This window comes from Coenobita brevimanus, chromosome 89 (genome assembly GCF_032717465.1).
Source record: "Coenobita brevimanus isolate Jiangsu-jjx chromosome 89, ASM3271746v2, whole genome shotgun sequence".
Classification (NCBI taxonomy): domain Eukaryota; kingdom Metazoa; phylum Arthropoda; class Malacostraca; order Decapoda; family Coenobitidae; genus Coenobita; species Coenobita brevimanus.
The window spans coordinates 13,124,811-13,138,083 of NC_137042.1; the positions used below are offsets into that span (position 1 = coordinate 13,124,811).

Below are 13,273 nucleotides of genomic sequence, written 5' to 3' on the forward strand. Positions count from 1 at the left end.
AGCACTTTGAGGATTTGTTGAATGTAGAGAGTGAGAGCAGTGCGAGTATAAGTGGTTGGGGAATGGCTGGGAGAAGAAGAGATGAGAGGAGGGAGGAAGAGATCAGTACGGCGGAAGTAGTGGAAGCGAGGAAGAAGATTAAGTTGGGAAAGACCCCAGGAATTGATGGAGTGTGTGGTGAAATGCTTAGGTATGGGGGTGAGACTGTTGTGGAGTGGATATGGAAGTTGTGTAGATTGGCTTGGGAATAGGGAAGGGTTCCAGAGGACTGGAAATCAGGTATAATTGTTCCTTTATACAAAGGAAAAGGGGAGAGAGAAGTATGTGGTAACCATAGAGGTATTTGCCTACTTAGTGTGACTGGTAAAATATATGGTAGAATACTCATTGATAGGGTTAGGCATATGACAGAGGAGCTAGTTGGAGAAGAACAAGAGGGATTTAGGAAGGGAAAAGGGTGTGTAGATCAGATATTTGTTCTAAGATGTTTAGTGGAGTAGTATCTAGAGAAGGGAAGGAAAGTGTATGCTGCCTTCATGGACTTGGAGAAAGCTTATGACAGAATAGATAGGCAAGGTATATGGAAGGTATTAAGAATATATGGAGTGGAGGGGAAATTGTTGAGTGCTGTGAAGAGTATGTACGAGGGAGCTAGGGCTACGGTGCGAGTGGATGGTGAGCTGAGTGAGTTCTTTGATCTCAATGTGGGACTGAAACAGGGTTGTGTGATGTCTCCATGGCTGTTTAACATATACATGGATGGGGTTGTAAAGGAGGATCAGGGTAGGGGAGTGGATGTGGGGGTGGCTCTAATGAATGATGGTGAGATTTGGAAGCTTCCGGTGTTCCTGTTTGCTGATGATACAGTACTGTTGAGTGAAGATGAATGGGAGTTGCAAGGTTTGGTGAATGAATTTGGGACAGTGTGTAGGAGGAGGAATCTGAAAGTTAATGTAAACAAAAGTAAAGTTATGGTGTTTGAGAGGAATGAAGTCACAAAGTGTGCAGTGAGGTTGGATGGTGAGGATATGGAGAATGTGAGTGCATTCAAGTACTTGGGTAGTGTGATGATTAGGGATGGAACTTTGGGGGATGAAGAGCGTGAAAGGGTACAGCAGGGAAGGAAGGTTGTTGGTACACTGAAAGCAGTGATGAGAAATAGGGAGGTGAGTATGGAAGTTAAGAAGTCACTGCATGATCGTATTGAGATCCCCACCCTGACGTATGGAAGCGAGGCATGGACCTTGCAAGAGGGGAACAAGTCAAGAGTGAGAGCAGTGGAAATGAGTTACTGGAGAGGAGCATGTGGAGTGACGTGGAGGGACAGGTTGACGAATGAAGAAGTGAAGGAAAGCTGTGGGGTGGATGTGGATGTGGTTGAGAAGATTAGGAGAAATACACTGAGGTGGTTTGGACATGTGAAGAAAATGGAGAATGAAAGACTGACTAAGAGGGTGTATGTAGGTGAGGTGGAGGGAGGGAGAGGGAGGGGTAGACCGAGGATGAGGTGGAGGGATGGAGTTGAGAGGTATATGAGGGAGGGGGGAGTGAGTTGGGGGGAGGGTAGTCAAATGGTGGGTGACAGAACGACTTGGAGGCGTTTTTGTGGCCACCCTTTGCGAGATTAGGGCGTCGGGCTATAGATAGATAGATATTAACTTTTTCACTTCCATGCTCACTTCCCTGTTTCTTATCACTGCTTTCGAGGAACCAGCAACCTTTCTTCCTTGTTGTACCCTTTCACGTACTTCACCCCCCAAACTTCTATCCTTACTCATCACACTCCCCAAGTACTTAAACGTACTCACATTTTCCATTTCCTCACCATCCAACCTCACTGTACATTCACTGATTTCACCTCTCTCAAAGACCATCACTTTACTCTTCCCTACATTCACTTTTAGATTCGGTTTCTTACACACTCTCCCAAACTCATCCATCAAGCCTTGCAGCTCCCCTTCATCTTCACTTAACAACACAGTATCATCTGCAAACAACAGTACAGGGAGTTTCCAAACACTACCCTCTCTCACTAGGGCCACTCCAACATCCACTGCCCTACCTTGTATCTCTTTTATTACCCCATCCATTTACAGATTGAACAACCATGGAGACATGACACATCCCTGTTTCAATCCAACCTTCAAAGAGAAAAATTCACTCAGTTCAACATCCACACACACTGAAGCCTTAGCACCATCATACATACTCTTCACAGCATTCAACAACTTCCCATCTACTCCATATATTCTTAATACTTTCCACAATCCATGTCTATCCACCCTGTCATATGTTTTCTCCAAATCCATGAAGGCCACATACAACTTCTTTCCCTTCTCTAGAAACTTTTTCGCTAAAGATCTAAGAATGAATATCTGATCTACACAACCTCTTCCCTTCCTAAAGCCTCCCTGTTCTTCTCCAACTAATTATTCTGTTATTTCCCTAACTCTGTCAATAAGTATCCTACCATACACTTTTCCTATTACACTAAGAAGACAAATGCCCCAATGATTACCACACACTTCTTTTTCCCCTTCTCCTTCGTACAAGGGAATAATTATACCTGACTTCCAATCCTCCGGGACTCTACCTTCCTCCCAGGCCAATCTGCACATCTTCCACATCCATTCTACTACTCTCTCTCCCCCATGCTTCAGCATTTCACCACACACTCCATCAATTCCTGGGGCTTTCCCCAATTTGACTTTTTTCATTGCTTCCACAACTTCTATCCTACTGATTTCTTCCTGTCTTCTCACCTCCCTCCTTTTCCTAGCCATTCCCCAGTCACTTATACTCACATTACTTCCATTTTCTATGTTCAACAATTCCTTAAAGTGTTCTCTCCATCTGCTCAGATTCTCCTTTCTCCACTAGTAATCTACCAGTTTTATCTTTCACTCCCCTACTAACTTCACTGCCACCCTGTCTTACGCTCTTCACCTCTTTCCAGAACATTTTCTTACAGTCCTTCCACTTTACACTCAAATTCCTTTCAAATTCCTCATCCACTCTCTTCTTACTCTCTCTTACTAATCTTTTCACCTTTCTCTTCCTTTCTACATATAACTCTCTCTTCTGCCTCTCAACTTCTTCCTCGCCCCTATTTCTCAACCATTCATTGTATGCTTTCTTTTTTTGTGCCAGAGCCTGTCTCACATCTTCATTCCACTATGCTGTTCCTTGCACCCCCTTCCGTCTTCTATTCACCCCACAAACCACATCACATGCTGCACATATTTCTTCTGTGAATATCTTGCACACACCTTCCACGTCCCCCATCTGCTCCAATTCATATTTACCCAGTCGTTCCTCCACTTCTCTCTTATATTCTGCCTTTTTCTCATCCTCTTGTAACCTTTCCACTCTCCTTGCAACTACTCCTTCCTCCTGTCCTTCCCTTCTTCTATTTCTCCATCTTACTTGGATCTTGATTCTGGCCGCCACCAAGTAGTGGTCAGAAAGTCCACTCCCCCAACCTACATAAGCTCTTGCATCCATTACACATCTTCGCATCCTTTCATCCACACACACATAATGAATCATTGCCTTCCTTTCATTCAGTTCACCACCCACCCTTCTCATCACTCGCCATGTATACCTGCGGATCATTTTGTGCCTGAAACGGGTATGGCAATCACCAACCCCCTCCCGACACAAATGTCCACTAACGCACTGCCATTCTCATATATCTCAGCATGCACACCCCACTCACCAACTATTTCATCCACCTTCACATTCCCTACTTTACCATTCATATTACCAATCAAAAACACTCTCTCATTCCTTCCAAACTTTTCCAAGCACACTTCCACATTTGTCCAGAACTATTCTCTCATTCTGCTTGCATGATCTTGCATTGGTGCAAATATGCACACAATTGCCCACATTTGTATTTAACAGTTATAAGTGCTAGATACTAAATACACCAACATCTCTGTACTGATGTTTGCAAGTGATTAACTATACATTTCTATATACTGTATCTCATTCATTTCTTGAATGGTATCAAACATCACTGACTCTGGTAGGTGTGTAGTGAAATGACTGCATTTTTTTTTTTTTCTAAATGAGGAAGGAAAATCAAATTCAGTATAAAAAAAAAAAGTTATTGAGTCACTCCTCACCCCAATGACGTATCATGTATTTCATCCTTACTGTCTTCAGGCAGTTTTATTCACGAATGACGTCAAACTGATGGCATTAGTGAAAGCTATATCTAACCCCTCAGATTTTAAGCCTCTCCTAAACAGAATAAAACTGTCTGATGGATGCAAGAAAAAAAAATGGAAAATGTCATCAGAGTGAAGGGTTTAAATCTATCAAAATGTACTCTACAAACACCATGTAAGCTACCATATATCTTCATATGCAAATCATCACTTGATCATTAAAGAAAATTGCTTACATCTTCATGGTGAATTACAGTGATCTCCTCTGGAAGATCCTTCACAATCTTGGGTGGTGTTGGCTTCACTGAGAGACAAAATTTGCCACTGGCCATTTCCGATACTTCCCCTTTCAGGGACTGCCTCAGGAGACAATGGTACACACCTTCATGATGCACACTACTCAGAGACAGGAAGTATGACAGTAAATCAGTAACTGCTGGCTAAGTTGTCATCATATTCATCAACATGCTGAGTTTTTATTCCACTTATAGATGAGGTACTGGAGTTATGAATTATTTTGAGATTTAAACCTCTTACTGACTGATCACTCATAATTTATTTTTATAAAGAACATTATTACAGAGCACTACCACTATCTGCAAAGTATAACTACACTTTTAACATGTATAAGTGATTTGAATATTAAAAGAGTGACTGCTAAAGAACTTGAAGGGTGGGGCCACTGTGAAGGAAGCTGATGGGAGAGGCAGTTATGGAGAGAGTAGCATGTTGGAGTAAAGGAAGCTAGGTGGGAGAGGTGATTACAAAGGATGAAACCCACACCTTGTATGGACTGTCTTCACTGAGATGTCAACAGCCCCAGTGCAAGGGAATACATGGTATAACTGGACCACTGATATTGGGGGAAATACAAGGGTGATAATAATAATAATAATAGTAACACCTGTAAAGATAATAATACCTGTAATAATAATTTAGTAATCCGAACTACTGTTTCTCAAAAGTGCCTATTTTATCACTGCTTCATGTTGTTTGCTGGTATTTTCAGAAAACTGCTTGATGGAATGTATATGTTGGCTACTGTATGTTGGTGAATTTGTTACTACCATACCAGCTTTCTTTCTTTCTTCATTGCTTCCAAGAAAGTCAAAATAAGGAAAGCCCAAGAATTGATGGGGTGTGTGGTGAAATGCTGAAGCATGGGGGAAAGATAGTACAGTACTACAATGGATGTGAAAGACATGCAGATTGGCCTGGGAGGGGGGCAAAGTCATGGAGGATTAGAAGTCAGGAATAATTATTGCCCTGTACAAAGGAAAAGGAGGAAAAGAAGAGTAGGGTAATCATAGGGGCATTTGTCTTCTTAGTGTAACAGGAAAAGTATATGGTAGGATACTTATTGACAGAGTTAGGAAAATAACAAAGGAATTAGTTGGTGAAGAACAGGGAGGCTTTAGGAAGGGAAGAGATTGTGTAGATCATATATTCATTCTTACATCTTCAGTGGAAAAGTTTCTAGAGAAGGGAAAGAAGTTGTATGCGGCCTTCATGGATTTGGAGAAAGCACATGACAGGATGGATAGCCAAGGATTGTGGAAAGAATTACGAATACATGGAGTAAAGGGGAAGTTACTGAATGCTGTGAAGAGCATGTATGAGGGTGCTAATGCTGCAGTGCATGAGGACAGTGAACTGAATGAATTTTTCTATTTGAAGGTTAGATTGAAACAGATGTGTCATGTCTCCATGCTTGTTCAATCTGTACATGGATGGGGTTATAAATGAGCTACAAGGTAGGGCAGTGGATGTTGGAATGGCCCTAATGAGAGAGGGCAGTGTGTGGAAACTCCCTGTACTACTGTTTGCAGATGATACTGTGTTGTTAAATGAAGACGAAGGGGAGCTGCAAGGCTTGGTAAATGAATTTGGGAGAGTGTGTAGGAAAAAAAGTCTAAAGGTGAATGTAGGGAAGAGTAAAGTTATGATCTTTGAGAGAAATGAAGTCACTGCATGTACACTGAGGTTGGATGTGGAGGAAATGGAAAATGTGAGTGCATATAATTACTTGGGTAATGTGATGAGTAAGGATGGAAGTTTAGGGGGTGAAGTGCTTGAAAGGGTATAACAAGGAAGAAAGGTTGCTGGTTCTATGAAAGGATTGATAAAAAACAGGGAACTAGGCATGAAAGTGAAAAAGTTACTGAAAGACAGTATTGTGATACCAACTCTAATGTATGGAAGTGAAGCTTGGACCTTGTTGGAGGGACACAAGTCAAGAGTGAGAGCAGTGGAAATGAGTTATTTGAGAGAAGCATGTGGAGTCACATGGAGAGACTGACTGACAAATGAGGAAGTCAAGGAGCATTGTGGTGTGGATGTGGATGTGATGGGAAGTGTTAGGAGAAATACACTGAAGTGGTTTGGCCATGTGGAGAGGATGGAGAGCGGAGTTTGGCGATGTGGAGAGGATGGAGAGCGAGAGACTGACGAGGAGGGTATGAGTGAGGTGGAGGGGGGGAGAGGGAGGGGGAGGCCAGGGATGAGATGGAGGGATGGGGTGGAGAGGTATATGAGAGAGGGATGTGTGGTCTGGAAGCAGGATAGTGAAATGGCGGGGGACAGGGAGACATGGAGGCTACTTGTTTGTGGCCATCCCTTACATTATTAAGGCGTCTGACAACAGATAGATAGATAGATAGACAGACACAACAGCTTTGATATTTATTGTCTATGTTATCATCAGATGGTTTAACCCCTCCGTGGCCATAGGTCCGGAATTTTACGCGCACCCCTGGCCGACGCCAGGGCCATTTTCTGAAGTTTTGAAAATTTATTTTTTTCCCTTGCCATATTGAAGAGGAAGTTCCAATGCACCTGGCAGTGCAAATTTCAGCTTCCTAGACCCACCCAGTGGTGTGCAATTGAACGCAGAAGTTGCATAATTTAGGCAGCTGATACTAGTCACACGTAAGTATTGATGTGATGCAACATCACACTTTTTTTTTTTTACCAAAAAACATTGTCAATGGTGCTGAAAAGGTGTGAAATAACTAGATATGCGAATTTTGAAGTTTTTGAAGTTTTTCAGTACATAATATGTGAGGTCTGAATTTTAAAAATTATGAATTTATTTAGCATTTTTCAGTGTTTATTGTGTTTAAGGTAGTATTGACTTATTTTTGTAGTCTGGGTGGTGAAACTTGTTGGAAAAGGGAGGAGAGAGTTTCTGTTTTCAGACCTAAATGAAATAAACGTTATCTCTTGAGTGTACAGGCTGGACAGAGAGGGCTGAAATGTGAGATGACCTGCCATTCGCACCTCGCATGAGCTGATTAGCAGGAAGGGACGGGGGACCTTTCCACCCATGAAAGCATCACGTGAACAGGGAAAACTTTCCTGTTATGCCTGTAAAAGGCAAAGAATATGTAAAATAATTCAAAACAGTACAACAAACCTGAGCAAATAGGTAAAGATACCAAACAAAAATTAATTTTTCTTTTTTTTAATCTTTTTTGTTTATGCCCGTGTTTACTTATAATCATAAACAGGGTGGTTATTGTGTGTGTTTCACAAGGGAGGAGAAATATGACATTTTCTGTCTGGGTCGAGATAATGGGCATAACTGTGTGTGTTTAGGCATGGCCACAAGCGAAAAAATCGTACATCCCCTCATCACGACAGCAGGTGGTGAACTGACAAATGAAGTGTGAGTGCATGAAGTGAAGGTCAGTCTCATGTCCCAGATGTTCGTTCACTTCCCATAAGTTTTAACAGTTTTCAACAAGTTGCACTGCATCGAATGATCCAAACCAGTACAACAAACCTGAGCAAAAATAGGTAAAGATACCAAGACAAAAATGTATTTTTCTCTTATTATCATGTCTTTATTGTTTATGGCTGTATTTATTCCTAATTTAAACAGGGTGGTTGTGTGTGTTTCACAAGGGAAGACAAAGATGATATTTTCTGTCTAGGTCGAGATAATGAATGTAATTGTGCTTGTTTAGGCATGGCCACGAGTGAAAAAGTTGAAAATCCACTCATCACAGCAGCAGGCTCTGAACTGCTTGATGGGATGTATGGGTGTGTAATCTAGGTCAGTCTGAATACGTTCAGAATGTTCATTCACTTCCCAAAAATTTTCGCCGCTTTTTATAGGCCATGCTCAAACGACGCCTGCAGCCATTTACTGTACCAACTAAACGTCATTCAACGCTGGCGGCCACGGATGGGTTAAGTGTTTCCTACTGTCTGTGTACTGTCAGTGTACTTTCCTGTGCTTCCATTCACCTCTGTTAATAACGCACCCAAATTTGTCAATGGTGAGGGTACTGGAGGTCTGACCAGGTACAACTTGGTTATTGTGATACCACTGACAAGTTGGTAATGGAGATCCATCAACTTCCACAACCAGTTCAATTGTTTCATTCAGCTTATACACCAGCTTCATATCTTCCTCAGGGGAATAAATCTGCATAGGAACTGTACAAGTGGACAATAATGTTAGTAGAATAACAATACCAGTAATTAACACTGTCCTAAACTTATTTCCCATGCTCAATCAGGGCAGGTGGATATAAAGAAAGGCTATCTGCTCTCTTTGGGGACTTAAATCATCAGTGGGAAGAAGCTCTAGGTCAGGGGTGGGGAACGTCCGACCTCCAGGCCGTATAAGGCCCGCAAGACTGTTTCATCAGGCCTGCAAGGCAATTCATAAATGCAATTTCATAAACTCAGGTATATATATATATATATATATATACCTGTATATCTATCTATCTATCTATTGCCAGACGCCACAATCCCGTAAGGGGTGGCCATTGACTTTGAGTTATTTGTTTTATGGGGAGGAGCACTAACCCTCCACCAACTCACTTGCTGACACGTAAGGAGCACATATGGTTGGGTTATATGGTTACCACCCAACGTTGTAAATGGTTTCTTGGCTTACAGGAAACCATTTGGCTTGTCACTCAATGTAATGCCACCTGTAAAGGAAAGAAAAGCAATAAGAAGTGACAGGAAATATGGGAGAAATAGGAAGAGAGGAGGGCAGGCACAGAAAAAAATAAATAAATAAAAGCTAAAGAAGAAGTAGGCAGCACTACATCAAGTGAGTGGATGATGGTCGCCACCACCTACCACTAATACAGTAAATATATATATATATATATATATATATATATATATATATATATATATATATATATATATATATATATATATATATATATTATGTACTGGGCTACAGTTGATTTTAAGTTGATAATTTTGTATGGACCGCAAATGATGTTAAAAATATCCTAATGTCCCTTAATAGGAGAAAGTTCCCCACCCCTGCTCTAGGTAATATATCCTCCATTCTTGACCATTCAAGATACAGTATGAGGTCCTTTTCAACAAAAGAGCTGGGTAGTGAGAATACTATATCCTTAAGCTAATATAAATAGGATTCTCTATTCCTAGGAATATACACAGTAGAGTTACACCATACACAGTATATGGGTGAACAACTGTGGCCCAATTACACTGGGTACCATATTCTGCTGACAATTCTATTTTAGTGCTTCATTTTCTCCTGAATGGAAAAATGGCTCAACACACACACAGGACAGTTGAGGGACTCTTACACTAAAATAACTCAAGTTTTTTATAAACCTGAATCACAACACCCCTACATTACTCCCACATCAATATAATGAAGCCAACTCCTCTGCTGACTTTCCTTTACCAACATTACTCATTCAAACCACCTGGAGAATAGGCTATGACCTCTCATCCAACCACATCCCCATTATCATGGCTAACACAAGGCACACTCACCCCAAAACAGGAAAACTTCACAAATTACAAGAAAGCATGCTGGGCCCAATTCACAGAGCAGACACCAGAATCTTTGCATGAAAGTTATACAAATGAATAAAAACAGAGAGGGTAAGAACAGCACAAAAATGTCTGATTAAAGATGAACAGGTGGTTCTTTCTGATTATTAACTTCACTATGGCTAAATCAGCCTGGTACTCATGGTTGTTACTGAATTAAGGACTAGGTATGTGGCCAGAGCACATATCTGCCTCAGAAAAGATGGATGCCTCTGTCCAGCACATTCCTTGGTCACCCTCGGGCAAAGTGTAGTAGCACCGATTAGCCCAACAAAAATGTACTAGGTGGGTAATTACCGCTGTCCCAGAAGACACTACCATGGGATCAACATGGGGCCAAAGACCATACTATAGCTGGCTTTGCACAACATTTCCAGGCTGTGAATTCTACCACATTTACCAAAGTCCAGGCCAGAGTGATACTACCATTCATACACATCTCCTATACACAGTTCATCCTGTTGAGGGTTATGATTCCTCCATTTTCACTGAACCTCGCCATAGGAAGGGATCCTGTTCCGACCCTGGTGAGGTGCTGTCTGCCACAGGAAGGTGGCTGCTTGCTTGTGGTCAATGGGTCTGCTCAGCCAGACAGACCATGATAGAGCAACAACAAATGAATTATGGAAACTTTATGCTGTAAATCTAATCACTTACCATTGGTTACAAGTTTATTGTGAATGTGAACAAGGGAATTATCTTTCAGCATACAGAGAGCTTGAAATTCATTCACTTGTAAGTTCATCTGCATAAATTTATTTAAGAGCATCCTGGCTGGCGACACACTTCTCTGCATATCTTTTATATCACACCCTCTGAAAATAAACAAGTTGCACAGAAACATACAACATGCAAAATGATCATAACATGTACAATATGGCTCAACCTCATTAGGGAGAGGTGCTACCCTTAGCTAAATAACATCAGCTGGTGGCAGCCAGAACAAAATCCTGAAGTGCCCTAATACCAGTAATAGTTAAGGGGTTTATTGAGAAAGGCTTCAATGGCAAGGTTTTTCCCTTGTATGAATAATGCTGTCTGGAAAAGTTTCAAATTTCCTGCTATATTTAGTTTCTGATCACATGGAACAGTGAGAGGTGACAATAAATATTGTACATACGACTTATTATACAGGAAAAAAAATGAGAAAAGTATTAAAAACCATAACAGAATAGACTGTCTCAAAATCAATTACACTGACATTTATCTGTAACCTTAACTATACTTTTCTTGTGTTCATTTTAAAGAGATAATACAGTAATTTCATAATGTAATGATTTTCACCTAACATGGTACCAGCTAATTTTTAGGACATACAGTATCTACAATGTTAAGTATGGAATTGCTGGATAACAGTATGAACTCACCTGAACATGTTATCTCCATACCCATTGATACAAGCTTCTGCCAGTTTCTGCCAACTGTTATTTTCATTCAAGCATCTTTCAATGTCTGCAAATACATTACCCGGTAATTCTTCAAGCAGAGTATCTGGATTAACAACATTCATCTTGATATGGTTTGACTATGCAAGACCACTTATGATCTGGAACCTTCACGTCTGAAAAATAAATATCTGAATTAGCAACATTAGAGTACCAAGTATCTTCTACTGAACCCCTAATATCCTCAACAATACAGTAATACAAGATCTTAATTAACATTAGTGTCACAAGCATTTTACTGTTCTTATACACACTGCCAAACACCAACAACATATAATTAGAAGCAGTAACAAAGACAGCATGAAAGGTATATCAACTTCTCCAGGCAAGGTTTAGTTGATGAGGTGGTGGGGTGTGATGAAATACTGAATAAAGTATCTTATTTTTCTTACTCCAAGACAATTTCTTTCAGGTTAAGAAAGGCCTCTCCTTGTACAGTATAATAATTTACCATGATTATTTCTATATTATTGGTATCTTGTACTGTTTTTACTCTAACTTGACCAAAGTTTTTGTCCCTCTGCAGCTTATTACACATAGCTCTGTGGCAGGAAACACTTTGTAATTAGCACCATACAGTCCAGGTACTTTAGTGTCAATAACTAGCACCATACAGTACAGGTACTTTAGTGTCAATCTATTCGTACAACATAGCATTCAAGATGGAGAGATAGTAATTTTAGGTCTGGTTAGCGTAAAACACATGTAGATGCCTGGTGGTCTGATGGTAGAGTTATCAGCTTGGAAAGGGCTGTGGCGTACTTGTCATGGTTCAAATCCTAGAGGAGGCTAGAGGTATTATTGTTACCGTATGTAAAATGACACTGTGGACATAGGCTACATGTAGATCAGTCTCCTACCCTTAAATGTTCTGAACAATGGCAGAATAGCCTCAAAGGGGATAAAATAGTAAAGAATTGGCTATTACTTTTTTGGGGGGCAGGGGATCTACATCTATCTATCTCTATCTATACAGTAGCCATTTGCCATAATCCCTCAAGGGGTGGCTGTTCAACTTTGAGTTACCTGTTATAATATCATTAAATTTCCTTGCCTTCTAGCATTTTGATCATTGTGCTTTTCACTTGTGAACAAAATCTAGGAGGCCACCCTCTCACACATGCTGAAAAGTTTTACTCTATCATATATATAGATTATGTTTCATCAAAAGTCTTATATGCAACCCAAATTCTGCAGAAATAACTGGGATTTGGGCTAAAGTGTTGTTAGATTAGGTCCTGCTGGACTTGATTTGCTTGTAAAACTGGTTCTATAATAAGGTCAAAACTGCACACATCCACAACTTTTTAAATCCATGACTTTTATAATCAGGGGATACTTTAAAAAGGAAATACAGTACTATAATGCAATATTTTTTTCTGAAAAAGGAACTTCCCTACTGTAGGTAATCACCTCATTTTGTCTTTGAATCCCATTGACCAAAGTTAATGTATTTACTGAATTCAGCATACATATCTGTAGTGCCTATTATATCTGGTTTGTTATCAGTTTTCTATCTCTATAACAAATTGAATATTAAATTCTCATTACCCTTATATTATTCATAGTGTGTATATTTATACCAGTTTTCCTCATTTTAGGAATGACAATGCTTATTCCTCTTCTTCACTTCTTTTAAACAATTTTTTCTTTCCTAGCTTCACTGGTCATGTCAGATGTGATGGATATTTTCTCTGCCCAAACTTCTTGCATTTCTCATTACAGTAAACCCTCTATATCAAACCTCGTTAACCAAATTTCACCCTGAACCTATTGAACAACTTTGTTATAATCAAACCATAGGTCACT

General features: G+C 40.3%; 1 protein-coding gene across 1 annotated transcript in view; it reads right to left on the minus strand.

Moving 5' to 3' along the window:
* The window catches only part of LOC145411395 (mucosa-associated lymphoid tissue lymphoma translocation protein 1-like), a 46,788-nt gene extending 35,259 nt beyond the window's left edge, over positions 1 to 11,529 (minus strand). The window contains exons 1-4 of the mRNA XM_080281435.1: positions 11,387 to 11,529; positions 10,677 to 10,834; positions 8,444 to 8,618; positions 4,412 to 4,571 (exon numbers count right to left, since the gene is read on the minus strand). Of these exons, the coding sequence (XP_080137561.1) occupies positions 4,412 to 4,571; positions 8,444 to 8,618; positions 10,677 to 10,834; positions 11,387 to 11,529 (636 nt within the window). The remainder of the gene's footprint in view (positions 1 to 4,411; positions 4,572 to 8,443; positions 8,619 to 10,676; positions 10,835 to 11,386) is intronic.
* Positions 11,530 to 13,273: the final 1,744 nt, after the last annotated feature.